Here is a 24915-nt window from a genome sequence, read left to right as displayed (position 1 = left end):
TTATCTCGGTCTTTACTATTGTCCGACTACCAATTTTCCCATCACGCCTCGTCACTATGATAGTTAATTGGGCAATTCAAGAACACATAGTAATAGCTTAGGGGATAATATTAAGCCGTATTACTTCTCATGAGTCGCTCTTTTGTGGTGTTCTTGGCTTTGAGACAAAATGCTTACCCTGTACTCTTCCATTCAACATGGACGTGGAGTCCTTACCGGCTTGTGATGAGATCAATACGAAATATATGTGGTATAGGCGAGTGGTTGTTTCGAATGAGTAGGAGAGAATAAAATGTATTTGATGCTTGATGAACGTAAGACATACGTTAATCAGCGTCATAACAACTCTGACGTCAGGACTATGATGCAGGCTGACTGATCACATGAAGGCAAACGGTATTTCTATATCAACCCCATCTCAAACAACACCTTGATAGTTAAAATTCTCACTATTGTCTGTAGTTCCTTCAGTCGCGCTCTATCTCTGATTCGTCAATCAATTAGACTTGTCTTCCTATATAAGCCACCATGCCCAGCTATACCGGAAAATGCGTTTGTGGTAATGTCAAGTACAGCGTGTCATTAGACTCGCCCGATGACGCACGAACATCACTTTGTCATTGTGGAAGTTGTAAAAGGGCATTTGGAACCAATTTTGGACTTACCACGAAGGTATATTAACTTCTCTTGATTGAAGTAACCCATAGCTGACAATATCCAGGTCGCACTTGATGGCTTCAGCTACGACCAAGGCAAACCCAAGACCTTCAAGCAGGAGAATGGCGTAGTTCGAGAGTTTTGCCACAATTGCGGAGCTTTCATCTGTGAATATGGTGAACAAGCTGCGGACAAGTTTCGATACATCATGTGGGGAACCTTTGACGAACCTGACAAGTTCCCTCCCAAGGGAGAGTTCTTCTGCAAGTATAGAGAGAGCTGGATGCCAGAAGTGCCAGGTAAATCGATTAGAACTGTGAGGGACGGGGATACTGACTGTTGGACAGATATCTTTCATAAGAATGAGATCAAGGAATAAATTCGGCGACCGAAGCTAGCTGTCAATATTCTGATACTGGCTATCAAGATTCAGTTTAGAAAAGTCTCGAGAATGATAAAACCATGCTTGCTACTCCCTATGTTTCTATCAAGAATCAGACTATCTTGATATTCTCCCAAATAACATTATCAGTAACAGCCTCTCCCTGCATAGCGCCATGTATATAAGTCTCTCCAATAAGACAATAATCATTTCTCTCTTCTGCCTTCCTCATAACCAGCGGAGCAGGACACCCAGAGATAATCCAAACCTCATCCCCGGCTTGAGTTGAATCAGGCCCCATGCCCAAATACCCTGTATCAGTGAGGATGGCCCTGTGGTTAATCCACGTCGACGCCATAATATTATAAGGTGGCATAGCATGTTTTGACGGTGGTTCCATAAGTCTCTGGAGCTCTTCCTGATCAAATTCATCACTGTCCTGAAGTACAATATCCAAGCTGGCACACAAGGCCTTGATAAGCTTGGTGCTGGGAAATATACTGTTAGGGAATTTGGCGGCTATCTCGTCCAGGTAAGTCATATCCCGGGTGAATTGAAGAACCAAAGCCTGACCAGCAGAGGCTGACTCTGCCTCTTTGAACCCAAGCTGCAGCGCACGTGCGAAATTATGCAAAATGGCCCTCTGGAAGTCCTCCAGTCGAATGAGCTTCGATGGCCTATTTGTGAAATCAGTATCCCAGATCAAAGTTCTCCAAAGAACTTCATCTGCACGTTGGTTTGTATATGGATAAATCTCACCCATAGCAAGGAGAATGTCCCCAAGTATCCTAAGACGGCCTTGAAGGCATTCAAGAAACCCTTCACCAATCATCCGAACGGTGCCGAGACGAAAGCCAAAAGCTTCAAGGACATGTCCAGCGATAGTGAATGGATATTGATTGGGGGAGTGGGGAACGTGTTTCGAAGAATTGACAGTTCCAATGGATCTAAAGTTTGGTCCATGGACACTGTTGTACAGAACCGGTGGATAGTCAGGAACCCAAGATGGAAGGCCTGGTGTTTCTCGCATGCTGGGGTCCTTGACCAGGCTTAGGTAGACAAGAGAATCAGTCGTCTCGATGATGTTGCAGGCGATGTTTCGCAGCAAGTCTTTGATGTCGATATCGTAATCTGGCTCGAACACTGACGGCAGAGAGACCCCTTCTTGAGTTGCCATATGCTTCAAGATACCATTCCACCCATAGATGGAATCCCGAGGATCTGTTGCTTTCATTCCAAAGGTGGAGAAGAACACCCGTAAGGGGACTATTGCTGAGGGCTTCGTATGATGCTTCCCAAGACCAGCTTCCAGGTCGATCATGGCAAGGACACCAACCCACAGACTCTTCTTGCCTTTGCACCACTCGCGAAGCAATTGGATTCTTTCTGCGTGAAAGATGTTGATACCGCCACGAATGTGAATGCCAGGCCTGTCCCTAGGAACAAGGTCGACCACAGATTGGAAGAATCCGCTGTAGTGCAGGAACGCCGCTGCGTAACCCACGCAGTCAAAGCCGGTGAATCTGCCGTTGCATAGAATAACCACGTCGCTGGTGAGGGAAACTTCCTGGATGATCCAGATCCGGGTAAACCAGTTACTCATGTAAAGAGTGACCAGACCAATAGCTTCTTCCTGATCAACAGGATCCATACCATAACGCTCCGGCATCGTTGACAAGTCAGAACTGAAATCCCATGTCTGCGTTCGAATCATTCGAAGTGTCTCAGGAACTGATGCATTACCGATTCTCTCAGCTGCTTTGAGTCCGACCTCTAGCTCGGGGAAGGCCTTTCCAAGCCAGACAATAACGCGGTTTGCCTTTCCGTAGATCTGGTTCATGACGGAGACCTGTGGAGATCGCTCGCTGGGGTTGGACTGGTTGATGCAGAGGGCGTCTATCCAGATTGGAGTCTCTGAGCACGAGGCCTGCAATTCGACGAGAGCATCATAGAGGTTCGGCTGAACCTCAAAGGACAGCCCATTCAGCAGAATCGTTGTGTTGGCAACCTTGTCGGGAAGTGAGGGGCCGTCTCGCGGTGAACCCCAAGTGTAAGATAGCGCATTGTAAGCGAGGTCTGGGGCGCCGGACAGAACATGTGTCGTGAGTGTCACGCTCGGCACCTGGGACTTGGTATCAGGATGAGTGGCTAGGGAGACAGTTGCGAGGCGAAAGGACTCTGTGTCGAGCACGTCTGAATAGTATTGCGCCATTATGAAGGGTTTGGAAAGGAAGACCTCAAATGTGGATGGCAGAATTCACGCTGCATGTAAGACGTTTCAGAACTTGACCTAGCTTATTTGGGGATAGTGTAGTGACCAGTCGTCCCTGGAATGAATGGCAAGGATTTCATACATATTTATCAGCATGTATGTTTGTGGATAGAAACCAATGCGGCGTCCTTATAGGATGGTGAAGATGGGGCAATCGTATCTCAACTATGAATATTATGTGCTCCCAGGCTCTTATTATAACCATAAAATGGAGAAATACGATCCCAAACAGGCTGAAAATATTTTAATCTGCTAAAGATACTAAATAGAAATAGAAAAACAAATAGGAATAGAGTCCTTAGGTAGCCTAAACAGCTTTCATAATAAATCTCTTGTAAGGATTCTGCAGTTGACACCAGTTAGCATAATGAACAGAACTACAACAGAAGAACAGACAATGTGTTAACAGACCTGAAATTTTGTATCTCCCTTTTCTTGGTATGCAATACCGGTGTATTCAGTATCAGGAAGCTCAAGTTCCCACTTCTTGACAACCTCATCATCAACACGAAACACAACCTCTCTAATTGCATCATCCCAGTTAAGGGTCATCGCAGCCATCTTTCCCTTCACATCCCACGGCCCCTTCACGTCCCACTTCACCAACCGCGCTCTACTGAGGGCACTAGCAAAACTAACGCTATTCCACTCAATGTTCCACGAGACCCAGCGCATAGTGTCTTTAGAAGCGTTGGGTCTTTTATCAACCTGTGCAAAGCCGATCTCCTCCTTTGGGTCTTTTCCAAGGAGCATTGCGGAAGAAAAGACTGGGAGGGCTTCGAATGTTGCTTCTTCTATGATTGGTTCAGTGTCATCTTGGACGTGGACGCGGAGAACCTTGTCTTGTTCGGACCATGCCATGCAGAGGGGCAGTGAAGGAATGGGCTGTTTCTTCCCAAGTGGTTGGGCTATAATGGCAACGGCCCTTTTGTAAACTCCAGTCCACTCCATGATCTCTCGCATCATTTTCATATCAATACGAGAGCCACGACTGCCGTACTTTGGACTCTTTCGCTTAGGTCCGTAATTGCTAGATGCTTGGTCAGTTGAAGAATTGAGTGGGATGTGAAGTTTCTTACTGAATAGCCACTGCTACAGGAGCTCCATTGTATCCAGTCCAGACCACGGAGCCACTTACGCCAGCCTCAGTATACGTCAGATACTCAAGCTGATGTTGTTTCAGTATAGGATTGACGAAGCGTCCTGTACTGCGCGTCGGCGGCTCGCCAGTCTTAGCAGTCGTCAGATAGCTGGAGATATTGCAGATGCCTTCTAGTCTGTCCTCCTCAGCAAGTCTCAGAGCAAATCCAAAGGCCGTTTTGGGAGGGGGAGGGTTGTTGTTCTTGGGAATCATAATGATACCAAAGTCATCAATGTCAGACTCTTCGCTAGGCGTGGTCGAAAAGACTTTGCTCACTCGAGTATCATTCTCCAGTATCTCCACCCCTTTGTGTTGCTCTCCGAGGTCAGACCATCAGGCTCGGAGATTTTGGGTCCTCTTTCCGTTCTCGTCCATTAAGTTATGACCTGCTGTGAAGATAATAGCTTTGTCTTGGCCAGGAATATTGACAAAGAAGCCATTGCCGCCTTTCTCTGGAAAGAACTTCCATGTTAGGGATTGAGCATGCATTGAATTCTTGGAATACTTGCCGGCTCCATCTTTAGTGAATCTTAGCTTCGCTACAGCTTGGCCGATAACAGAGTCGCTCATGGAATTAAGGCCATAACGAACTGGATCTTTCTCACGCTCTCGGCCAGCATCTCCGCCTCGACGGTCGCGGTGCCAAAGGTTCTGGGGAACTTTCGATGCAACCATCGTGTTTTAGGTTTCCTGAATAAAGAGATGCAGTTGGTGATGTGAGGATCTATCGGATCGATGATCAGTCTGTGATACCAAGAAGCTTCAAACTTACGCGTGACGGGTATTTGATGCCTCGGCCAAACCTCATTTGTAAATCTAACAGCAACAATATGCCGTGGAGGTTGCTTCGATCACCAGAGAGCTCAGCTTTGTCAGGATGCCGATCGTTTTCCCATTCGGTTCAATATTGGCTGCAATGCGACCTCTTCTATCAGACCAGTAACTTTGTCATCCTGCAATGCGTGTAGGGAGCTCAGCTCCTGTAAGGTGCTGATCGCTTTCTATATCCGGTCTCACACAGAAGCATTACGACCTCTCAGGTAAGGGCCGTGCCGTGCCGTCTATAACCCAACAAATAAGCCGAAATGTTGATCACCCATTCACCATTTTCTTTTGGGACTTGGGTTTGTTCAGCCAGCCCTTTGCATGTCAATACTTCTCTTTAGGAAAGATGCATGCTGAGAACGGTATCAGGCGACAACATCAAACTTTGTACAACGTCGCATAGCTATACGAAACCCACCATGTTCAAAATAGGATTCGAAGTAAAGACGCGTATATGCCTGTCAAGGTCAAGATAGGAAGGGAAACCAAAAATGGGGAGAGCTGAAAGGTTGGATGACATGAACTGGCAGCATTGAAGGTAAAGCACAGACACTGTCTAAGCGCGGAAGTGCCGGATGAGCTATAACATTGGATGGATGTTTTCACAGTCGAAATTTCCACAGTGCGATGGCATGGTACGTTAACAAGTAGCCATGACGATGTTCTTTTGTGACACCATAAAGTATGAGGGGGTTCCCAGGCATTAGACTACTATGAAGAAGATCAAATTAATATCCCAAGTACTTCTGTCATAACATTCAAATCACTGCGCCTCTTTGCACCTTAGTCTTTCACCATGAGCGGCGAAATCAGAACTATCGCTCGTGCCCTTTCGCTCTGCGAGCCATAACACCCTTCCCAACGGGGATCTTGCTTTCCTAGAGCTTCAAGGCCGTCGTCTCATCGAGAAGATCTATGATGGCGAGGAGCTCAAGGACCAGCGAATGGTTGCCACTGGATTAAAGGAGGGCTCAACTGCGGCTTACGCCGTAGCCAAAGACAGGGTGAGTACTGGTCTGACCTAACTACAAGCTGCACTACTCTAATATATGACAAAAAGGTCTTTGCTGTATACATCAGTGATGATGGCCTTATCAGGGTCAGTGAGTTTGATGAGGATTCTGAGGAGTGGGATGATGCCGAGGTCGATGGCCTCGGTGATATCTCCGTCCATGATCAAAGCCACATCACTGTCGCAGGTCTCCCTAGCATGAACTTGGTCCTGTATCAGGCACCTGATGGTACTATCAAGACCATCATGCACGATAAGGATTCCGATAGATGGACTGAGGAATTCAACATCCCTGGATCCGCGGCAACTGGAACTCCTATTGCCGGGTTTTCGACTGACGAGGCTCTCATTGTGAGCTTCTTCGGACAAGACAACGAGATCCATGCTCATACCCGGGACTTCGAGAGCGGCGATTGGACTGGTAAGTACGGATCGAACCCCTCTTTAGCATTGGTCAATCTAACTTTTAACAGACAAGACTATCCCTGACTCCTCCTTTGACGATACCGTCGACAGCCTCATCGTCGCCCAAGACAAAGACAGCGGCAACTTTGAGGCCTATGTCTTGTCCAACAACACGGTCTACAACATTACCAAGACCGGCTCTCGTGAAACCGTCGGTTCTTTCAGCCGGGATGGAGATTTTGTGCCCTCCACCAAAGCAGAGTCTGGTGGCTGTTACAGCAACAACTGGGGTAACTATTGCGGTGGCTACACCTGTTATAGGGGCTGTAGCTGCGGCTGCGGACGTGGCTACCTCTGCGGTTGCTACAGTTGCGGCTGCGGATGCCCTCGCCCACGCCGTTGCCCGCCTTGTTGGTGATGTTAGTTGGGCAGACCGATATGGATGCTTCGCGTTGGGAAGCGCCCTTCTTTCTTCTCAGGAGTATGACATTTGAACTTACATTCACTCATAGATCCTATGGATCAATTACTTAGACCCCCAAGTGGGTGCTCAGATAACAATATACTCAATTTAACTCGAAGACGTGTAGATTAACTGTCGTATACCACGTGTCTCAAACAGCCCAAGGCTATTTAGATCCCGAGTCTCTGCTTCTCATTCCCTAAGGCTGATTGTTGATCTCTGTGAATATCTCAATAGTAAAGATAGACATCAAACCAAAGGACCTAAAGACAAAACAATCAAAATCTTAATGGACAAAATTGTAATCAATTTTTCTTAGGGCATCGCTGAGGCAAGAGTTTGATAAGCATCAGCACTGTCTGACAGGTACTGTGGTCCTCGTATTACTGCATTGCATAGATGTTGAGGTTGCGTAGCAGTGCATGATGCATTCAATATTGCAACCCAAGAAAAGCCGCGTCACTTCAGCCCTCAACTGACAGAACCTGTGCTGCAAATCTTCAACGGAATAGGACAGTCAACACCGGATTCGGATATAACAACTTCTGCAGCCCGTTGGAGTATCATTTGGCGATAGTGGCGTAAATCTCAAAGCTGAAATGCAGTATGAACTTTGATCATGAGACTATTTGCCGAGCCAATCTTTACGCCATTTATCAGTCTCGGCTATATGGAATTTGCTGGTGGGCAGCAGGATCTTTTTGGTGGCGTTAAAATACAAAGCTGAATTGTAAATTGACTTGTCACTCTTGCTCAGCTGCAAATCGGTCATGCCGCTGCCGAGAAACTCCAAGAGAAGCATGTAACCCATGGAAGAGCTCCAGAATGGCATGTGACTGAGAAACCGTGTAATCCAGGCGGTCAGTTGCCCTCGTGAATTTTCATCACATATATCTCAATTCCGACAGCTCACTACTGAAGCATCACTCTCCAAATCACCTTCTTGCAGTCACTAAGCCTCTACCTCTTAGTGCTTCTAACATGGCCGACAACATCTTTGTCGATGCCCGAAAGGGCTCTTTGACTTCCACCAAGCTAGAAGCCTATCTCGCCAGCGGCGTTGACATCAATGCTCAAGACCCCAAGACTGGCTTCACGCCTCTCGGAATGGCAGCCAAGTACGGACGTCTCTCAGTCGTCAATCTCCTTCTCGACAAAAATGCCTCTCCCAGAGCCATGAGCAAGCCCGGCATGACTCCACTCTACATCGCCGCCAACGGCAACGGCGACAGAGTCAATATTGTGAGGAAGCTTCTTGAAAAGGGTGCTCAGGTTGATGAGACCAGCGCTGAAGTTGATAATGATACACCACTCATGGTGGCCATTACACACGCTAGAGATCCTGTTGTTGTGAACATGCTCATCGACGCTGGGGCTTCACTTCAGGCCAAGAATTCTAAGAATGAGACGGCAAAGGAACTCGCTGAGCAGTCAGGCAACCCTGCTATTCAGCGCGCTGTTTCACCACCTGGGCAGCAGATGGCAGGTCTCCCTGAACTCATCAATGCTTTAGTGAACTTTGTCCTGTTCATCTTGGCGTATGTGAACAGTGGTGTCATCAATGGTGTCGTCAAGGGCGTTGTTTCCAACTTGTACCATATTGGACAACCTCCGCCCGACCAGACTTTGGCTCAGGTAAGTCATAAGAACTAGCAAGCGAGACATTTGCTAACCGATGATAGGACTTGGATAATCCTACCACCATAGACGATTTCCAAAAGGGAGTCGAGAAGTATGTCCAGGATTCTGATCTTGGACAATTCTTCGCGCCTGGCAATGATTACCTACAAAAGGTTGCCGAAAAGGCAATTGAGCTGAAGGATGACCCAAGGAATCACCTCAAAGAACCTGAGCAGATGAAGGGTCTCGTGAAGCTTGCCCTGTATCAGCCCATCTTCTACTGCGGTACGCTTCATCTACATCCTTTGGGTAACACTAACTAAGTTTTCGCAGATGACAGCGGCTCGATGCAAGCCAACATACTCGACCCCAATGGCAATGTCGTCAGTACAAGAATGGAAGCTATGAGAAGTCTAGTCCAACGCATGTCCAGCATCGCAACACGTCTTGTCCCCGATGGCTCAGGCGCTCATCTTCGATTTATCAACAGTGATTATCAAGGTGACGATCTCACTGCTGATCAGATTGATTCTCATATGCAGTTCCAACCAATGGGTGGTACCAACATCGGCACGAATCTAAAGAAGAAGGTCTTGGAACCGTTGGTCTTCAAGAAACTTGACAAGGATGGCAAGTTAGACAGACCATTCCTTGTTCTCACCATCACAGATGGCGAGCCTAGTCCTGAGCCTGTCGATACTTTCAAGAAGACGATTGAGGAATGTGGCCGACGATTAGATCAGAAGGACTATCCCCAGGAGTGTAAGCCCCAGGCCGTTGATACCTACTGAGACAAATGCTAAGGAGAATAAATAGCTACCATGTTCCTCATCAGCCAAGTTGGCAATGATCCACATGCTGATAAGTTCCTTGACTCACTCTCGGGTGACACTGCAATCGACCGTGTTCTATTCCGCAGCTCTGGTAAGTATGAAGTTGTCCAAGAAGGACTAATGAGCTAATAGATATAATTAGAGCGCCTACATGAGAAGTATGCTGAGCTTCGGGACAATGAGGGCGAGCTCGAAGAATGGGTAAGATTGATTTCTCCACCAAACGTCTTTCAGCGCATTGGCTAACCAATGGTATTATAGCTTTTTAATATCTTGATGCAACCGATTACTGGTTAAAGATTGCATATATTTGACAGCATTCGCCATCGGTAACTTTGCATGGGAGTTTTGGCCACCTAAACAGTCTCTGTCAAGATATCTTCGCATGCTTTTTCATCATCACATTGCCTAACTATCTGTTATATCAAATAATTCTTTATAATTAGCCTGTAATGCCGTGAAAAAATGTCTAAAATGTGACCTAGATGCGTTATATCCAATTGAGGCCTGGGGCCGGGAGCTTATCCTCACCACTCAGAACTCAGAACCCGTAGGTGCTTGGATTCAGTGACACTGGTTTGACAGATACGAAACCATCAGGATCCTTGCCCAAACCGCCTAACAAACTTGAAAGGACATTTGAAGACTGCTCTCTCAGTGTAGATATGTTTCCCATTAGACCTTGCACAAGTGGCATGTAGTCGGGATTTGCAAGTAGCCAGGAATGATGCTACTTAGATTAGTAAACAGTTGCTAAAGCCAGAAAGCTCCATTGATACTCACCATTCTGGAATCATTATTGTCGGCCATGGGAGCTGCTGCAGGAGCGCAGTATGTAGTCACATTGACTGAGGCAGAGCGCTCCAGCTCCACAAGGACTGCTAACAGTTGATCCAGGTCACATCCCTCCTTTTTCCGACGCCCGCTCACAAGACCTACATGTCCCCCATGATTGCCGTCGTTGACCTTGTTCATGACACGGCAGCCATTCCCGGCAAAGGGGACACCCTGGTCACTTTCGCCCATACTTTCGATCTGGCCAAGTACGCTGATCGAGTTCTTGATTTCACCGAGTGGGAAAGAGAGTACTGGATCATCGGCGACAAGGCGACTTGGAATGAGGCTCTCCAGGCTGCCGAGGAGGGCAAGGGTGAGTGATTTCTTTAGTACGAACTCGCCCCAGTCGCTAATATTTCGCAGATATCAAGTTCAAGGTCACCCACGACAGCATCGAGGATCTAGAGAAGGGTATCGTCACGGAGCTCCCAGCTCTGACGTTGGCGCTGCCTCATATCCCCATCCCCAGAGATGCGCTGCTTGCTTTTTCTGCTGCATTCGGTCTGATCTTTGAGACTGGGGGCACTAACTTCGACGATTCGGTGGCACTGAACAACAGGTTCCCCGATATCAAGCCCCTCAGGATCAAGGATGCTATCAGGGCCGCTGCGAAAGCCATTAAGAATTAAAGGCCCCACTGGTGGTTTCATGGTAGCATGGCACATACGATGCATGTGCTCTGAGCATGGTTTGTCAGTTGCGCGGAATGATTTTCATGGCTATATGCGCTGTCACAATCTTGCGTCTTTCCTGGCCCTTTGGAATAGGACAATTGAGAAAGGGGGACGGGAAAGTCATGGCGATGATACCGTCTTGGTTCACCTACGTGGATTATACTCTCACAAACACTTGACATTCAAGCAAATCTTTTGATTCTTCCCTATAGGCAATGGTCAAATAGACTTGCATATGAAATCCTTTTCTTTTTGAACCATGAAAAACTGATTTCTAACTGTGGCGATCAGACCGCTACACTAAAAGCCCAAGAACAGAAGCCTCTGTTCGTTGGTAACAGAAGAATAGGGCCTATACCGCTTCTCAACACTAACAGATACATTGAGGCTTTTTGCTCAGATGCACCCCGCTTAAACACCCATCAAACATCTCCTTCATATTTGTAAGCGTACGAGAAGGTGTCTTTGGCGACCTGAATATGTGTAAATATACCATTGTACAATCAAAAATCTCACTCACCTTCTTATCACCGAGCATACACGAATCTCAAACGAATTCCTCGCCGGTCCCTGGCAGCGCATGAGGGCAGCCCCAAGTTCCATCTTATCCTCCACGATCGACTTCAAAAGATCCCTACTGCAAAATTCATCCGCTCCTAGCTGGGGAATAAATGTGCCGGTGTCCCTTGTCCAAAATAGGCTTTTTCCTCTCGTCGTATCAATCTCCCACTGGCCATCTCGGTCGGGTTGTTTTCCAACAATGACGTATATCTTTTCAAGATTCTCGTGCCATTCCCACGAGTAAGGTGTTTCGTCGGCGGTTCGCATATATCTTGCCGGTACTGCCAAGCTTGTAATATACGTTGCCACGGTGTGATTCCGGTCGATAAGATCTGGTTCAAAACCACGATCGATAGCCTCTATCTCAGCGGCGTCTATCTTATTGTTGGGGAGGTAGACAGTATCTCTGTCCTTGTCCATCCTGCGCTTGAACTCATATTTGCCGTTTATGTATCGATTCTTGATGTTGTTATCGCCGGCCCAAGCTAGTGCAACACGGCGCGCTTCTTGATTGACATCCACGATCGGTATATGAACTGATGTTGCCAACTTGTCGTAGCGAAACTCTAAGCGAATGTTGTTAGGATCGTCGTCGGACCAATCCGCTTCTTCTGGGGTAAGGTATTTTGGGATCCAGCAGCCTTTCTTCCATTGGCATATTCCTGGTGGCCGGGGTTCTGATAGGGCAAGGTACCAGATTTCATCGCGAAGTTCGGGGGGGAGATGCGGGAAAAGAGTAAACATGTTGACGACTGAGAGGGACCAATAGTAGTGTAAAAGAAAAGAAATTATTTTTTAGAGCTCATCATGAGGAGAGGGCTTTAATATGCTCCGTTCAAAGGACATCGGCAGCGAATGGTTACGAAGAGGCGGTGATAGTGGCTGAGCTCTGTAGTCCGGGCTGCAGTCGTAGGACTTCAGCGCATACGCGATGACCAATCAGGGCATATCCTGCAACTCTATACTCCAGCATACTGACTATAGGACCAAATCTAATACATGAGCTATCCTCGAATTATTTCAATTTTGCAAGGCAGACACTAGCAATTTTACTGGCCCACTGAGAGCGCTGATCGCAATGCCTCTGAGACCCAGATATAATCCTTCATGCTCCACGACGGCTTAGTCAACCGTTGAATGCTACGACAACAAAGGTCAAGAGGCTGCCCTTTCTCTAATCTCACTCACTTTCATCCTCGCCCATCTCAGTCTCAATTCTCATTAGGTTTCCTCTATAAATCTTGATTCAACGCGGTTCGTTTAAGCCACCAAACTGTCGATGAGTATGAAGCTCGGACGCTGACGCGTACAGCATAGGACCCCGCGTCTAATCACAATCAGCAGATATATGAAACAGCGAAAATGAGTGGAACAGATAATAAAGTATCAGACGTTTCCACGCAAACAGTCCCCTCTAAGGGAGGCCCTGAGGAAGCGAATTCATGGGCTGAAGATGCCGAGTACCTTTTAGTCGACGACAACAAAGTCAACATGAAATTGATGAAGCACCACTTCGATAAACTCGGTCTCAAATACAACATCGCCTGGAACGGCCAAGAAGTCGTCGACAAATACAAAGCGCACCCCGAGCAATGCAAAATGATCTTGTTGGATATTTCCATGCCTGTCATGGGCGGCATGCAAGCTTCACTTCTTATAAGACAGCATGAGAGCGAGAACAATCTTCAGCCTGCTATCATCGTTGGACTTGTGGCAGGGGATATTGCAACAGAGAATCGGCGAATGGTGGATGAGTTTGGAATGAACACGACGTTCAAGAAGCCGGTTAGATTGGAGGGTCTTCGAGAACTTGTCGACAATTGGCCTGTTTAAGGGAGCGGGGTGCGGGATAATTGACTTTAAGACGCCGATGTCGTGCGAAGGGCGTGAATCACCATTATTAATTCATGATTCATGGTAGCAAGTTTATCAACGATAAGCCTCAGAATAGTAGCGTCTATTGAGTTACGGGATATCTGGTTCGGCATGAGCCTCCGAAGATAGCCGAGGCATCGCATTCTGTAAAGAGAATAAGAGATAAGTGATTTTATAACATAATTTAGCTCGGTCACTATCTACAAATGACTCATGGGTACAATTATACTAACTTTATATATATAGTGAGGTGGTAGGACAGTTATACCTCATATAGCAAATTTGAATTATTCCTGATTTACTGTAATACAATGGGCTCTTCAGCTGCTCTCGAATTCCCAACGGGGTTCACCCTACATCAAATTACTAGTCCTGAGGAACTAGAACGATGGAATCCCTCACTCACTCAACTACTTTTATCCTGCGTCAACGAGGACCCTTCTGCATCCTCAATCGGCTTCCACGCACCTCTCTCCACCACCAAAGCCACGGAATTCTGGTCCTCGCAATCACCTCAACTATTCGGCCTCAACCCCAGAGCTACCCTATTTGTGCTCGCCCGTGACACCACAGCAGTCGGAACGATTTCGCTCGTAACCCATCCCAAGGAAACTCATGCTCACAAAGTCGAAGTCGGCAAGCTATTGGTTTCCGCAGCAGAAAGAGGTCATGGACTGGGGAGGAAGCTAATGGAGATGGCGGAGAGGTTCGCAAAGGAGGAATTGGGTAAGACTATGGTGTTGCTGGATACAGCATCGGATACGCCGGCTAGAGGGTTTACTTGAAGCTTGGGTATACGGAATGGGGAGTTTGTCCACAATATGCTGAGAGTGCGGATGGGCATTTGCATGACTGTTCATTCTTCTATAAATTTCTTGATAATCAGATCTAGAATTGTATCTTTCAATTAATCCTGGAAGACTTTTGGGGAGACTTAGAGGAAGTGGATAACCTATGCTATATTTCCAAAGTGTGAAAAAATACTACTCAAGTTGGCATACCCTTACATCAGTAAAGACTGGCATTTTATCATCCTGGTTAAGCTGAACCACGCACGATGTTATTCCATACAGGCTGAGCAAGAACATAACATTACAGGGCCTGGTCTTTAAGCTGCTCCTCCGTCCAACCCCAAAGCTTCTTCGCCATCTCATCATCCAAGCCATGTCCCTCCAACCCACCAGTCTTTCCAACAGGTTCATAAAATTCTCCATTCTTAATATCCGGTGACGTAGTAGCCCAAAGATGATTCTTGACACCCTCAGAAATAGGAATTGCGAGTTTGGAGGCGACATTCTCTTGGAGGTGTTTCATCAAATCATCTCCTGCCTCGCGAGTAAAAAGCTCCGTTTGAACTTCGCCTGGGTTGATGGCGATGTTCTTGAAATTGGGGTATCGCTTGGATGCTTCTCTTGCATAAAGAAGACACGCAAGTTTGCTCTGGGCATACCGGTAAGGTAAAGCCGTCTCGCTCTTTGCGGACTTGAGGGTATCGAATTCGATACCAGCTGGCCCGACATGACGGAATCCGGCAGAACTGAGATGCACGGCACGAGCATCGGGAGTCTTGTCAAGGACTGGTTTGAGAAGCTTGAGAAGCAAAGCATGCCCGAGGTGGTTGGTTCCCATATGCATCTCATAACCATCTTTTGTCAGGGTAGGTGGAGCACCCATGACACCAGCGTTCAGCAAGAGAACGTCAAGTCTGTCCTCGCGTTTGAGAAACTCGGCAGCAGCAGACTTTATGCTTTCAAAACTGGAGAGATCAAGCTCCAACAGAGATACCTTGATGCCTTCACTGGCTGTCTTCTTGACTTCCTCAAGCGCAGCATTCCCCTTGGCGGAGTTTCGTGAAGTAATGTAGATATGGGCAGGAGAGTGTTTGGCCAGTTCAATAGCAGTGGCTTTTCCAAGACCGGTGTTTGCGCCAGTGATGAAGATCACCTTCCCAGCGAGGGGAGGTATATCTTTGGTTGGGTCAAAAGGATATGTTTGAACTGTAGACATTGTGATTGGAATTAAGGTCTGATAATGATGTTTTCGTCTTTGTGTGAACTGATATGGAGGAGGAATTTCGAGAGATCAGTGACGATGCCCGCGCTTAAATATGTGTACGGACTCCGGACTTAAGAATACTAAGGAGCCGGGAAGCAAGGAGTCTCGCATGTCATTAAATACTGCTGCATCATAAAATAGGAACTTTATGAAGGTCCTGCTTGAACATCCAATGAAGGGCAATAAAATGCGAGCTAGCCAATCATCGATCTTGTTGAACCCCCACTTTGAATGCTTGGCTCTGATCCTTTTGACTGCTAAGTGTTAATTAATTCCGAGCAGTATATCAGCCCAGAAGAGAGTTATTTTATGCATAACGAAATATTCTATGTTTGGTTAATTTCCTGCTGAATGAAGGTTGCTGTCCCAGTGACCTGCCACCACGTCTAGTAGATGAAAGCTGATCGTCAGGACAGACGTTTTGATACGAGCTAAAGTCAAGCAACCAGATAGCTAACCCCCATTCGCCAGTATACGCCTGCGGCTGAGAGTATAGTGGAATAATAGTTCATCACTAATCTTGGTTCAAATTTCAGCATGCTCTTGCCAGAAAAGATATCCTGACTACTTTGATCGAAACGTCCAAGTACCAACCGCAACGTAGATGAACTACACCCAACCACAACAGATTGAACAGAATGTGACACTCTTCTCCATTTGACGTGCAAATTGTGTGTATCCATTATTCATGGAATAGAAATCAAAGGAAGAGTAATCGTCAGGATGGGTTGCCCCGCGTTTCTATCATCGCGTCTAAGAACTTAAGGTTCAATAGTTCAGATAGATCGAACATCTGGACGCAAACACTTGGAAGTTGGATGAGATATAAATGCAGGCGTGGATTCCTCATTGTGAATGCGTGTGTTCTTGTTTCTCTCAGCCTACTCCAGCAGAAGCCAAGACATCATATAATCGATCTCCAACGCACAAAATGGTTATTATCGACATCGCCACCGTTCTTGATCATCAACTGAAGCTGATATCAATGGTGAAAGACGTATGATCATCCGAACTTAAATCACGACGTTCTTTTCTGACTATTCATAGACTCTGAATGCGATGACCCCTCGCCCCTCAGATGAGATTCGTGATAAGCATCGCTGGTATCAATGCACAGTCCAGAACGCCACTCAGTTCAATATAGTTCTCGAAAAGAGCTATTTTAATGCTGGAATGTACCTTACGGCGCCTGAGTCGGTGGGTCTTACGGCGCCTGAGTCGGTGGGTCCCTATGGACAAATGACGTTCACTGCGTACAATGATGTGTCGGGGACATCTACCGGCCTCTCTTTCTGGGCACATTTAGACGAAAGTCATCGATTTCACTTCGCCATTGTAAGTAGCACTATAAATCAAACCTCAACTAGAGCTTACTGTTTGCTAGGGACTTGATGCTCCGCTGATGGGAGGCTTCAAGGCTGGGGTTGTCGAATCAGATTCTGCGAAAACAGGCCTTGAGATTGCCACCAGGCAAGGCAATAGTATCACTTCGGAAAATCGGTATAAGGGAAAGGATAACTATGGGAATGATCAGGTGATCGAGTTCCATGTTGCGACATATCCTGGAATGGAAATGAAAGTTGTCATTACTCAGCTCATCGTTGATAGCGACAACGAATAAGGGGTCCAGTTAGGTTGAAGTAAATATCGTCACAAACGACAGCTTTATTTGTATCGACGTTTTGAGTAGAGAATCCTGACTCAATTTCTACGTGGACTGCGGAATCCCAAGTCAGCCTTAGCAGCCACTTTGGAACCTGGGGCTGTCTAATGAGGCTGTGCACACCATGAGCTCAGCTCTCTAGGCTCTCACCGGGAGCCTCGTTTCAATAAAAAGACGTAACCCCTCATTTTTCAAGGCTCTATTGTCTTTTTCACGGAGTCTTTTTCACAGCTTTGATGATTGAAACCTGATATTGAACATTTCGCGATGGATCCGCTGTCTATCGCGAGCTCGGTGGTAAACAGCGCTACCAGCATTTGTAACCATAGAAAACTAATATCTGCTTAGGTCGGATTGACTGCGACATGTCTCTCAACATGCAAGAAGCTCCACGATCTCGCAGGAGAATATCAAGACGTCCCAGCAGTCATCGCCATGATATGCTCCGAGTCAACTATAATAAGTATCGGTTTATCAGAACTGCAAATGAAGATCCTTCGAAGAGATGACCTTGCACAAGCATGGGCATCGAAAACAGAAATCTGGACGGCTTTTGAAACAGCGTTAACTGGATGCATGGTTGTGTTCAGCTGCCTCGAGGCAGAAACACGAAGTCTTCGATCTAAGAACCCAGGAGTCTGGGCTAAGATCAAGTTTATCTGGAACCAAGACCGCCTGAAGGAGCTGCTAGGTGCGCTCAGAGGGCAGCAGTCATCTATTACCTTTCTTTTGAATCTTCTTGAACTGTAAGTGGAAATGATATTCATCGTTATCTTCATACTAAGATGGCTAGTGAGACTTTATCCAACATCCAGAAGGACATTCGGCAGAATACAGCGAGGATAAAAGCGGCTGCCTCAGAAGCCCAGTCCCTGCGATCCTGCAACCCGAGCGTCAAGATGGACTCTGAGTCAATTTTCGATAACGATTCTGCCAACCTCAGTTTCTTTCACCTCGAGGCCTTTTCCGGTAATGCACCTTCTGAGCTCGATTTTGAGTTCGACCATCTCGTTATCAACAGCCAGGCATACAGACGGGTCTTCATTAAAGCTCAAGCTGAGATGAAGCAACTAGAAATCGAAGACGTGGACTCTGATACGGGGACGGCCAGAGAGGTGGATACAGGTCCAGCGCAGTCTCAAAAGAAATCTGCTTCTTTGGTGAGAGTCTCCCGAGAGAAGGCAATTTCATTCGCCAAAGATTTAGTGCGACCGTCATTCCGAACCGAAAAGGTTGGCAGCTGGTCGGACGTCCAAATATTCCGGCCTTATGCGCTTGTCAGCACATCTACTTGCTATGGCTGTCACAAGACTATCACTGGCCATGAAGTGAGAGTATTAGGCGAAACGTGGCATGTCGGATGTTTCACCTGCTCTGTAAGTACAAGACAAGGTCGAACTATCTCAGCTAACGCCAATTACTTAGGACTGCGGGGTTTCTCTCCAAAATGGCTATCGCCTATCGAAAGAGGAAAATGGCATTCAGTCAGAGCCACTATGTGAGGAAGACTATATTCGACGACGGGATATACAGTGCCACAAATGCCAGGAGACCATTATAGGTGACTTTGTAGCAGTACTTGATCGTCGGTACCACGCACACCACTTCACGTGTGATCGATGCGAGATAGTCTTCACTGAGGACAGTGATTATCATCTAATCGACAGTAGAATCTATTGCATGTTACACTTTTGTCGAGAGGCTGCATACTACTGCCATGCCTGCAAGTTTCCAATCATGGGAAACTACCGCGAAAAGGACGGCCAAGAAAGCAAATGGCACACCTTTTGTTTGGCGCTTTCATCGTGGGGATTGGAGCTCCCTGTATCGTCCAACGGCCGCCGATATCTTGACTCCATTCACGATCAATCCCTAATAGGACTTAGTAGATTCTACCAGGAATTACACGATACTCGCGCTAATGAGATCTATCTTTGCGGATCGCGCTACATTAAGGACTTTCGAGATTCACTTACAATTTCTTTACGTATGAGGGGAGTAGCGCCTAGTGCAGAGAGCTATGAACACTTCAAAGGCATACTCGCCAGGCTTTTCTGTCTCTTCAAAGCCGCCTCGAAAGGCACCACCGATCGTAAGAACCGTTTACCATGTATATCAACAGCGCTAATTCCTACTACTCAGGTTCTGGCGAAGCCGAAGTGAGAGTCTTTATGTCCGGATTCCAAAAACACTTCAACCGCTATACAAAAGGCTTGCAGGCATCCCCTCAGTTCATCGCACATTGCATATCAGAACTGATTAAACCCCTACTGGGAGTATCTTTCGCGGTATGCTTACAGAACAATGATGACTCATGGGACGTTAAACAATACCAGCTTGACGAGCTCATCAAGACCCTTGGGGCATCAAGTTCTTGCGGATTAGCAGATCGCTACAACCATGAACCCACTGGCGCTTCCGAACAAAATTGGAAATGCGCGGTGTGCTTTGAGGATGTCACGGGGAATGTACTTTCTGAGTGGTCGTATCCATACCGGAAACTGCATCCGCTTTGTCGCTCCCTGGCCTGTCATCATGAGACATCGGACGGTGGTGAAATGGGTGATATATCAACATGTATCCATTGCAGATGGAAAACGGGTGACTTTGATTTTGTTCATTATCATGAGATTGCCCTTTACGAGATATGGCAGAGTTGGCGCGCATCTGCAAATCTTGGAGCTTAACTTCTGCGAGACTTTGCAATGAGATCACAACGTTGTGTAAGCATTACTGGCCGCCAGTTTGAGGATAAATATAAGAGTCAACCTGGAACATAATAGTACTAAGCACAGTCTTGCGTCATAGATCTATCGGGGATTGGCAGCTGTACGGTTAATCCTCAGACAGATAACACGGCATTGCGAACTCGGTAATCGGCTTCCTGCACCATGCATCAGCCTTCATTGATAACTCATGTTTAAGTGACATAATCCGTAATCGGACATACTACTTTGTCCAAGTAAGTTGCGTCTCAGCACAAGTTCTGCCTAGATCAGCCCACTGCAAAGAACTCCATTTCTCCGGATTATCAGAAGCCTCTACGAAATGCTTCATAGCCAGAACAGTCTGCAGCGCCCATTTTTCCGGGCTCACCCTTCCTACACCTGTTGCCAACGGAGTCATAAGAACGCTCTGGATCTGATCATATTCAGAGGCATCGTGATTGTGGTTGTCGATCGCACAAAGCAAACTCCAGATACACTCATACACAACCTCTTTATCCCATCTCACGTCAGCAGGCATACGCATCGTCGGGCATAGTGCAACACGCCGCGTCCCATAAACATTCCGCGATCTTGTTTCGAACTCCTTGGGGATTTCTACCAAAGTACATGTTCCGGGCGGTGCGAAACCACGCCACGTTTTGTACAGCTGAGCTTGCGCAACGCCCGTAAGAGCATGGTAATCATCGCGCGGTGAAAACTGCCGAGAAATCGCGTCGTCAAAAGCGCCGTCAAGACGGCCGTAGGAGTTGGCCGGTGAGACGACGGTATCAAATTTGACTTTGCTTGAGAGTTGGGATAGAGCGCAGTTGTGGATCTCGATTGAGATGGAATCGGGCAGCTTGCGGCTCTTGCGAGCGACGTTGAAGGCGTCGATGAATTGTTCCTCCATGCAAAGGAGGTGGACATGGGGAATGTGCGGGGTTTTGGTGGTCATATTGAAAGCTGGCTGTTTGGTGTGATGACTTTGAGAGATGGATTTGAGGACTAGTTATCTGCAATGAAGTGGGCAAGATATTGAGTATTATATTGCCCCAGGTCAGATGATATGACTGAAGCGGGGTCACTTTATATCGGAAACCGTAAGCAGAGAGAATGATCTTGACCGTGGATTTCCCGAACTGGATAATCGGGGAGGCCCCGGTTGGGCTGGTGCTTGAAATCAAATAGTATCAAAATATGAAACGTCCAATTAGCATACATTAAACCCATAATATAGATTTAGCAAACATGTAACAGTCACTGGCAAAGTCTCTACAGTCGAAAGAGTAGTCACTGAGATATGGCGACAGTCAATAGCTACCTTTGTAATCCGGTCTAGAACTTGCGTGCGATTCCCTCATGTTAGAAGTAATGGCTCTTGGCTAGACTTCAAGATATCCTCCCAATCTGGTCGTTCCCCGCCCACGACATCCTGAATCAGGCGATAAACCCACAGCTCCTCCAGTACTTCTAGCGCTCGCGAGATGTTGCGAAATCTTCGTTTGTTATATGACACTTGTAGTCTCGTACGAACAAATTCCATTTGATCAGTACGTTCAACTTCCCCTCCAACAATAAACAGAGGAAACAGAAGGGAGGACTCGGAAACGTCGTTTTCGGGTACTTGCCCAATACTATCCAAAGTGTTCGCCACGATCGTCTGAAACTTTTCATTCAGAGTGCTCAATGGCATCCCATAGGTGAGGGAGTAATTGCTATCTATTTCAAGATGGCGGCGCATCTTTCGGTAAAGATAGATAAGCGCAGCACCGCGGTATGCATAGGCTGCAGCCTGAAGAGTTGAGGGGGTTCCTGTAAGACACTTCCAGCTTTCGATCTCATGCTGGATGCTCAGGTGGTTTCTTGACGGGTGAATACCCGAGTCGATATCGGTGGGGTTGAGACTTAGGCAGGTTGTTTGGCCTATGTATACAAGAAGCGGTGAAGCAACACCCAAGTAGGTATCAAACTCGTGTGTAATATCCTTTAGATATTCGGGACTGAGCAGAGGTTTTGTTCCCAGGGTTACACCACCAATGATATCGTGGTACGCAAAGTTACGGAGGATCCATCGCCCCTCTGATGTCAACCTCAGTGCCTGAGCTCCCTGAACGAGCGACCCATCAGCCTGACTTTGAGCACAAGCGATGAGATGTTTGGCTCCGACAAGGTGATTATACCAGCTCTGGTGACTTCCTAAGCACACCTCAGAAGTCAAAAGAATAAGACAAGCGGATAGTGCGGTTTCAGTGACTGAAGCAGTTTGGTCTGGGTGGCTGATCGTCATTGACAGTTCACATAAGGCTCTAGACCGTGCCGTGAGTGACACTGTAGTGTAACTTGGGTCTGAATGTGACATGTGGCCAGATGAGTATGCGATGAGGGCTTCAGTTAGTGCTGGTGATTCCATAGCCAGAGGGAGAAAGTCTAGAGGGATCTTAGTTTACACGTAATCACGATAGTATGAAACGCAACGCACCAGACAGAAATGAGTTATTGCTTTTACTTATAGTCAAGAGCTCTGACAGTACTCTGATGTAGTGATTCATCGCCTGGCGTCTCTTGGGAGAGTTCAGGTTCAGTGGTAATGGAGATAGTTGAGTCGGGGGGGTATCAAGTTGGTACCGAGTCAAGAGCGGTTGGATATTGTCATCGCCACTACGTGGAACGACCCGACGAATGGGATCTCGAACACATTCCAAGTTCAGTCGAATGCATGTTCCACAATTGGGAAACGTATTTTCTGTGCATTTCTTCCGTCTGACGTTGGCGGTGAGCACTACTGGAAGGACATTTGCTTGAGTAATTACCTATAGCGACAGGTCAAGCACCCCGTCTTGTCGTGCTTTGACCCCTTTCTCTTCTTTGGCTTATCTTGTTCCATAATCGGTGATTGTTACGTTAGAAATCACTAGCTGACCCCATCAAGAGAAGTTGGCGGCGAGGATCGGAAGAACGTGCGCCCGTGGAGCGATATAGAGCTTGACAATGATTATTCATCCCGTCGTTGTGAGGCTTTGCATGCCACCAGTTCATTGATTTACCTCAACCAAGAACAATACACTACAACCCAATTACAAGCCTCGTGACTCGTATTAAAGGTTCAGAGCCAGTCAATTAAATAGAAGATCAATCTTATTTCATTTGTCAATAAAAGCCTACTGCTCAAATAGTCTATGGAACCTGAATAACAACCTTTCCGGTATGCGTGGAGCTCCAGAGGTGATCATACGCCTCCCTAGCCTTCTCAAAAGGAAACATGCGGTCAATGACTGGTCGAATATCGTTCGTCTCAAAACACTCCAGCATATCTTGTAGCTGCTCTCGGGATCCCACCACGACACCTCGAACAACACAAAGACGGTCCAACGCGAGGAAAGCCGCATCAGGACCTCGAAGGTCTTTACCAGCACCCAACGGATCAGGATTGGTGATGTGCCCAATGCAGTGGATCTGTCCATTGAAACCGATCGCATCGAATGATGCCTGAAGTGTCAAAGTTCCCCCGATCTCAATGATGTGATCGACTCCCTTGCCCTTGGTGATCTTCATGGCTTCCGCAGCCCAGTCGGGAGTCTTGTTATAGTTTATTCCATAAGTTGCACCAAGATCTTTTGCTTTCGCCAGTTTATCGTCAGATGACGAAGTCACAATGGTCTTGGCTCCAGCGGCGTGTGCTATCTGCAGCGCAAAAGTGGAAACGCCTCCGGTACCTTGCAGAAGAACGGTTTGGCCTGGCCGGAGAGGAGTCAGCCCATACAAGGCGTTCCAAGCCGTCAAGGCGGCACATGGAAGGCACGAAGCCTCTTCAAAGGATAAGTGGTCGGGGATCTTAACCACGCCTGTCTTGGGAAAGATAAAGTACTCCCCGAGAAGGCCCTGTGCTTCACCGCCCAACTGGGTTAAGCCGACATCTCGAGTAAGACGACCCGCGATGTGTTCTTGGGTGAAGTTGGCGACTACACGATCACCTTCTTTCCATTCGGTCACACCCTCCCCGACCGCTTCGACGATGCCTGTTTAGGCCTGTCAGTTGGTGAACGGGAGACTATTACTGCTAGTGGTCACTTACCAGCACCATCACTTCCGGGAACTAGGGCATCAGGGCCGGGAAAGGGGTAAGTGCCGATGGCGACGATACCATCTCGCCAGTTCAACGAGACAGCTTTGATGCGGACCAAGATCTGACCAAGCTGGGGTGATTCCTTTGGAACAGCTCTCAATTGCAGGGAGTCGAAGCCTTTTTTCTCTGGTAGCCAATACTGTTTGAATGTAGTGGAAGCCATGGAAGAACAGCGAACAGAGTTAAGAAATGGTAATATATTTTCAAAGTGTCGCGGGAAAGATACACTCACTCAACATATCGCACACGCCATTCCCCCCTTTATACATTCTGCCTCTCATTCTCAATCATGAATTTGATAGCATCTGTGTCCCTGGAAGGACGCGCGAAAATGGCGTCTTCCAACATCCAGCTTGCTTTAGCGGCGTGCTGGGCGTATTGGGCGTGTTCAGCGTAAATAGCGTGATTGGCAGTCGATGTGGCCCTAGACTTACCACGAGTAAGGCTATTGTTAAGGAATACCCTGGCCTCACTCATCACAGCACATAATTTCACCATGCAAAGTTGTAATCAAAGTAATTTATAACAGTACCTACAGAAGCGGGGTACATGATGGATCAGTTCAGTACGTGGTACTCCACCTTCCGCATCAGATCCAGTCGTGGAGTCAAATCTGGTTGAACTTGATCCATCGGCTACCCTAAACAGTTGCTTTTCGTGATCGGTTTACGCATAGAATGTGTACTCAACGTTGAAGGCAGGCAGCGTACACTAACGTGTGGTGACAGATATCTGCCATGCAATAGAAATTATGCGGCACAGATGATTAGCTCGATGAACATAGCTAAAAAAAAACATGTGATCACCAG

The 24915-nt window shown here is 47.1% G+C and overlaps 18 protein-coding genes across 20 annotated transcripts; 8 read left to right on the top strand and 10 right to left on the bottom strand.

Moving 5' to 3' along the window:
- Positions 1-445: 445 nt before the first annotated feature.
- On the top strand, positions 446-1255 carry FOXG_01256 (uncharacterized protein). The gene is made up of 3 exons (XM_018378060.1): positions 446-672; positions 722-956; positions 1005-1255. Exons 1-3 carry the CDS (start codon positions 529-531, stop codon positions 1034-1036), a joined length of 411 nt encoding a protein of 136 aa, XP_018233894.1. The 5' UTR covers positions 446-528; the 3' UTR covers positions 1037-1255.
- FOXG_01255 (uncharacterized protein) lies at positions 1027-3252 on the bottom strand (the record flags this gene model as incomplete). 2 transcript variants are annotated; one of them, XM_018378059.1, is made up of 2 exons in its annotated part: positions 1122-1716; positions 1799-3251. In XM_018378059.1, the coding sequence occupies 2 exons, from the start codon at positions 3249-3251 to the stop codon at positions 1577-1579; spliced, it is 1593 nt and encodes a 530-aa protein (XP_018233893.1). In that variant the 3' UTR covers positions 1122-1576. The 2 variants fall into 2 exon arrangements, with proteins under 2 accessions (XP_018233892.1, XP_018233893.1); XM_018378058.1 differs by having other exon boundaries at positions 1027-3252.
- Positions 3253-3618: 366 nt separating this feature from the next.
- On the bottom strand, positions 3619-4665 carry FOXG_01254 (uncharacterized protein; the record flags this gene model as incomplete). The annotated part of the gene is made up of 3 exons (XM_018378057.1): positions 3619-3654; positions 3723-4341; positions 4391-4665. 3 exons carry the CDS (start codon positions 4663-4665, stop codon positions 3619-3621), a joined length of 930 nt encoding a protein of 309 aa, XP_018233891.1.
- A 120-nt stretch (positions 4666-4785) lies between these two features.
- Positions 4786-5127, bottom strand: FOXG_18051 (uncharacterized protein; the record flags this gene model as incomplete). Its single annotated transcript, XM_018398092.1, has 1 exon — positions 4786-5127. One exon carries the CDS (start codon positions 5125-5127, stop codon positions 4786-4788), a length of 342 nt encoding a protein of 113 aa, XP_018233890.1.
- Positions 5128-6005: 878 nt separating this feature from the next.
- FOXG_01253 (uncharacterized protein) lies at positions 6006-7275 on the top strand. The gene is made up of 3 exons (XM_018378056.1): positions 6006-6281; positions 6338-6710; positions 6763-7275. Exons 1-3 carry the CDS (start codon positions 6222-6224, stop codon positions 7110-7112), a joined length of 783 nt encoding a protein of 260 aa, XP_018233889.1. The 5' UTR covers positions 6006-6221; the 3' UTR covers positions 7113-7275.
- Positions 7276-8011: 736 nt separating this feature from the next.
- On the top strand, positions 8012-10068 carry FOXG_01252 (uncharacterized protein). The gene is made up of 6 exons (XM_018378055.1): positions 8012-8792; positions 8840-9062; positions 9111-9539; positions 9594-9701; positions 9753-9811; positions 9872-10068. Exons 1-6 carry the CDS (start codon positions 8139-8141, stop codon positions 9905-9907), a joined length of 1509 nt encoding a protein of 502 aa, XP_018233888.1. The 5' UTR covers positions 8012-8138; the 3' UTR covers positions 9908-10068.
- A 481-nt stretch (positions 10069-10549) lies between these two features.
- On the top strand, positions 10550-11076 carry FOXG_01251 (uncharacterized protein; the record flags this gene model as incomplete). Its single annotated transcript, XM_018378054.1, has 2 exons — positions 10550-10760; positions 10811-11076. 2 exons carry the CDS (start codon positions 10550-10552, stop codon positions 11074-11076), a joined length of 477 nt encoding a protein of 158 aa, XP_018233887.1.
- Positions 11077-11282: 206 nt separating this feature from the next.
- Positions 11283-12426, bottom strand: FOXG_01250 (uncharacterized protein; the record flags this gene model as incomplete). The annotated part of the gene is made up of 2 exons (XM_018378053.1): positions 11283-11594; positions 11642-12426. 2 exons carry the CDS (start codon positions 12424-12426, stop codon positions 11492-11494), a joined length of 888 nt encoding a protein of 295 aa, XP_018233886.1. The 3' UTR covers positions 11283-11491.
- Positions 12427-12731: 305 nt separating this feature from the next.
- FOXG_18050 (uncharacterized protein) lies at positions 12732-12904 on the bottom strand (the record flags this gene model as incomplete). The annotated part of the gene is made up of 2 exons (XM_018398091.1): positions 12732-12822; positions 12867-12904. 2 exons carry the CDS (start codon positions 12902-12904, stop codon positions 12732-12734), a joined length of 129 nt encoding a protein of 42 aa, XP_018233885.1.
- FOXG_01249 (uncharacterized protein) lies at positions 12883-13555 on the top strand. The gene is made up of 2 exons (XM_018378052.1): positions 12883-12936; positions 13000-13555. Exon 2 carries the CDS (start codon positions 13045-13047, stop codon positions 13513-13515), a length of 471 nt encoding a protein of 156 aa, XP_018233884.1. The 5' UTR covers positions 12883-12936; positions 13000-13044; the 3' UTR covers positions 13516-13555.
- A 253-nt stretch (positions 13556-13808) lies between these two features.
- Positions 13809-14580, top strand: FOXG_01248 (uncharacterized protein). The gene has a single exon (XM_018378051.1). The coding sequence runs from the start codon at positions 13869-13871 to the stop codon at positions 14340-14342; it is 474 nt and encodes a 157-aa protein (XP_018233883.1). The 5' UTR covers positions 13809-13868; the 3' UTR covers positions 14343-14580.
- A 69-nt stretch (positions 14581-14649) lies between these two features.
- On the bottom strand, positions 14650-15564 carry FOXG_01247 (uncharacterized protein; the record flags this gene model as incomplete). The annotated part of the gene is made up of 1 exon (XM_018378050.1): positions 14650-15564. One exon carries the CDS (start codon positions 15562-15564, stop codon positions 14650-14652), a length of 915 nt encoding a protein of 304 aa, XP_018233882.1.
- A 979-nt stretch (positions 15565-16543) lies between these two features.
- On the top strand, positions 16544-17233 carry FOXG_01246 (uncharacterized protein; the record flags this gene model as incomplete). Its single annotated transcript, XM_018378049.1, has 3 exons — positions 16544-16609; positions 16660-16947; positions 16997-17233. 3 exons carry the CDS (start codon positions 16544-16546, stop codon positions 17231-17233), a joined length of 591 nt encoding a protein of 196 aa, XP_018233881.1.
- A 224-nt stretch (positions 17234-17457) lies between these two features.
- FOXG_01245 (uncharacterized protein) lies at positions 17458-20094 on the top strand. Its single transcript, XM_018378048.1, has 5 exons — positions 17458-17572; positions 17624-18021; positions 18069-18651; positions 18701-19367; positions 19418-20094. The coding sequence occupies exons 1-5, from the start codon at positions 17543-17545 to the stop codon at positions 19960-19962; spliced, it is 2223 nt and encodes a 740-aa protein (XP_018233880.1). The 5' UTR covers positions 17458-17542; the 3' UTR covers positions 19963-20094.
- Positions 20095-20115: 21 nt separating this feature from the next.
- FOXG_01244 (uncharacterized protein) lies at positions 20116-21033 on the bottom strand. The gene is made up of 2 exons (XM_018378047.1): positions 20226-21033; positions 20116-20159 (listed from the first exon to the last, which is right to left on the bottom strand). Coding segments are annotated over exons 1-2 (714 nt in total). The 5' UTR covers positions 20939-21033; the 3' UTR covers positions 20116-20158.
- A 186-nt stretch (positions 21034-21219) lies between these two features.
- Positions 21220-22879, bottom strand: FOXG_18049 (uncharacterized protein). 2 transcript variants are annotated; one of them, XM_018398089.1, is made up of 3 exons: positions 22794-22875; positions 22463-22743; positions 21220-22410 (listed from the first exon to the last, which is right to left on the bottom strand). In XM_018398089.1, the coding sequence occupies exons 1-3, from the start codon at positions 22865-22867 to the stop codon at positions 21341-21343; spliced, it is 1425 nt and encodes a 474-aa protein (XP_018233877.1). In that variant the 5' UTR covers positions 22868-22875; the 3' UTR covers positions 21220-21340. The 2 variants fall into 2 exon arrangements, with proteins under 2 accessions (XP_018233877.1, XP_018233878.1); XM_018398090.1 differs by having other exon boundaries at positions 21273-22410; positions 22463-22736; positions 22794-22879.
- Positions 22880-23157: 278 nt separating this feature from the next.
- FOXG_01243 (uncharacterized protein) lies at positions 23158-24269 on the bottom strand (the record flags this gene model as incomplete). The annotated part of the gene is made up of 2 exons (XM_018378046.1): positions 23158-23999; positions 24056-24269. The coding sequence occupies 2 exons, from the start codon at positions 24267-24269 to the stop codon at positions 23158-23160; spliced, it is 1056 nt and encodes a 351-aa protein (XP_018233876.1).
- Positions 24270-24367: 98 nt separating this feature from the next.
- FOXG_18048 (uncharacterized protein) lies at positions 24368-24657 on the bottom strand (the record flags this gene model as incomplete). The annotated part of the gene is made up of 2 exons (XM_018398088.1): positions 24368-24535; positions 24643-24657. The coding sequence occupies 2 exons, from the start codon at positions 24655-24657 to the stop codon at positions 24368-24370; spliced, it is 183 nt and encodes a 60-aa protein (XP_018233875.1).
- Between the last annotated feature and the right edge of the window lie 258 nt (positions 24658-24915).

The sequence above is a fragment of the Fusarium oxysporum genome, chromosome 1, assembly GCF_000149955.1.
Source record: "Fusarium oxysporum f. sp. lycopersici 4287 chromosome 1, whole genome shotgun sequence".
Classification (NCBI taxonomy): Eukaryota; Fungi; Ascomycota; class Sordariomycetes; order Hypocreales; family Nectriaceae; genus Fusarium; species Fusarium oxysporum.
Note: the sequence above shows the minus strand (reverse complement) of the source record. Positions and strands in the feature narration are given on the sequence as shown.

Excerpts from the sequence above, each read along its gene's own strand:
- FOXG_01244 (XM_018378047.1), bottom strand. The coding sequence starts at position 20,938 with ATGACCACCAAAACCCCGCACATTCCCCATGTCCACCTCCTTTGCATG.
- FOXG_01252 (XM_018378055.1), top strand. The coding sequence starts at position 8,139 with ATGGCCGACAACATCTTTGTCGATGCCCGAAAGGGCTCTTTGACTTCC. Across the intron at positions 9,063-9,110 it reads TCAGCCCATCTTCTACTGCG|ATGACAGCGGCTCGATGCAA; the intron begins GTACGCTTCATC and ends AAGTTTTCGCAG. Across the intron at positions 9,812-9,871 it reads AGGGCGAGCTCGAAGAATGG|CTTTTTAATATCTTGATGCA; the intron begins GTAAGATTGATT and ends ATGGTATTATAG.
- FOXG_01253 (XM_018378056.1), top strand. The coding sequence starts at position 6,222 with ATGGTTGCCACTGGATTAAAGGAGGGCTCAACTGCGGCTTACGCCGTA. Across the intron at positions 6,282-6,337 it reads ACGCCGTAGCCAAAGACAGG|GTCTTTGCTGTATACATCAG; the intron begins GTGAGTACTGGT and ends TATGACAAAAAG. Across the intron at positions 6,711-6,762 it reads CGAGAGCGGCGATTGGACTG|ACAAGACTATCCCTGACTCC; the intron begins GTAAGTACGGAT and ends AACTTTTAACAG.
- FOXG_01249 (XM_018378052.1), top strand. The coding sequence starts at position 13,045 with ATGAGTGGAACAGATAATAAAGTATCAGACGTTTCCACGCAAACAGTC.
- FOXG_01256 (XM_018378060.1), top strand. The coding sequence starts at position 529 with ATGCCCAGCTATACCGGAAAATGCGTTTGTGGTAATGTCAAGTACAGC. Across the intron at positions 673-721 it reads ATTTTGGACTTACCACGAAG|GTCGCACTTGATGGCTTCAG; the intron begins GTATATTAACTT and ends GACAATATCCAG. Across the intron at positions 957-1,004 it reads CTGGATGCCAGAAGTGCCAG|ATATCTTTCATAAGAATGAG; the intron begins GTAAATCGATTA and ends ACTGTTGGACAG.
- FOXG_01248 (XM_018378051.1), top strand. The coding sequence starts at position 13,869 with ATGGGCTCTTCAGCTGCTCTCGAATTCCCAACGGGGTTCACCCTACAT.
- FOXG_18049 (XM_018398089.1), bottom strand. The coding sequence starts at position 22,867 with ATGGAACAAGATAAGCCAAAGAAGAGAAAGGGGTCAAAGCACGACAAG. Across the intron at positions 22,744-22,793 it reads TGCTTGACCTGTCGCTATAG|ACGGAAGAAATGCACAGAAA; the intron begins GTAATTACTCAA and ends CGCCAACGTCAG. Across the intron at positions 22,411-22,462 it reads CAATAACTCATTTCTGTCTG|ACTTTCTCCCTCTGGCTATG; the intron begins GTGCGTTGCGTT and ends AGATCCCTCTAG.
- FOXG_01245 (XM_018378048.1), top strand. The coding sequence starts at position 17,543 with ATGGATCCGCTGTCTATCGCGAGCTCGGTG. Across the intron at positions 18,652-18,700 it reads TCGGATGTTTCACCTGCTCT|GACTGCGGGGTTTCTCTCCA; the intron begins GTAAGTACAAGA and ends CCAATTACTTAG. Across the intron at positions 19,368-19,417 it reads CTCGAAAGGCACCACCGATC|GTTCTGGCGAAGCCGAAGTG; the intron begins GTAAGAACCGTT and ends CCTACTACTCAG.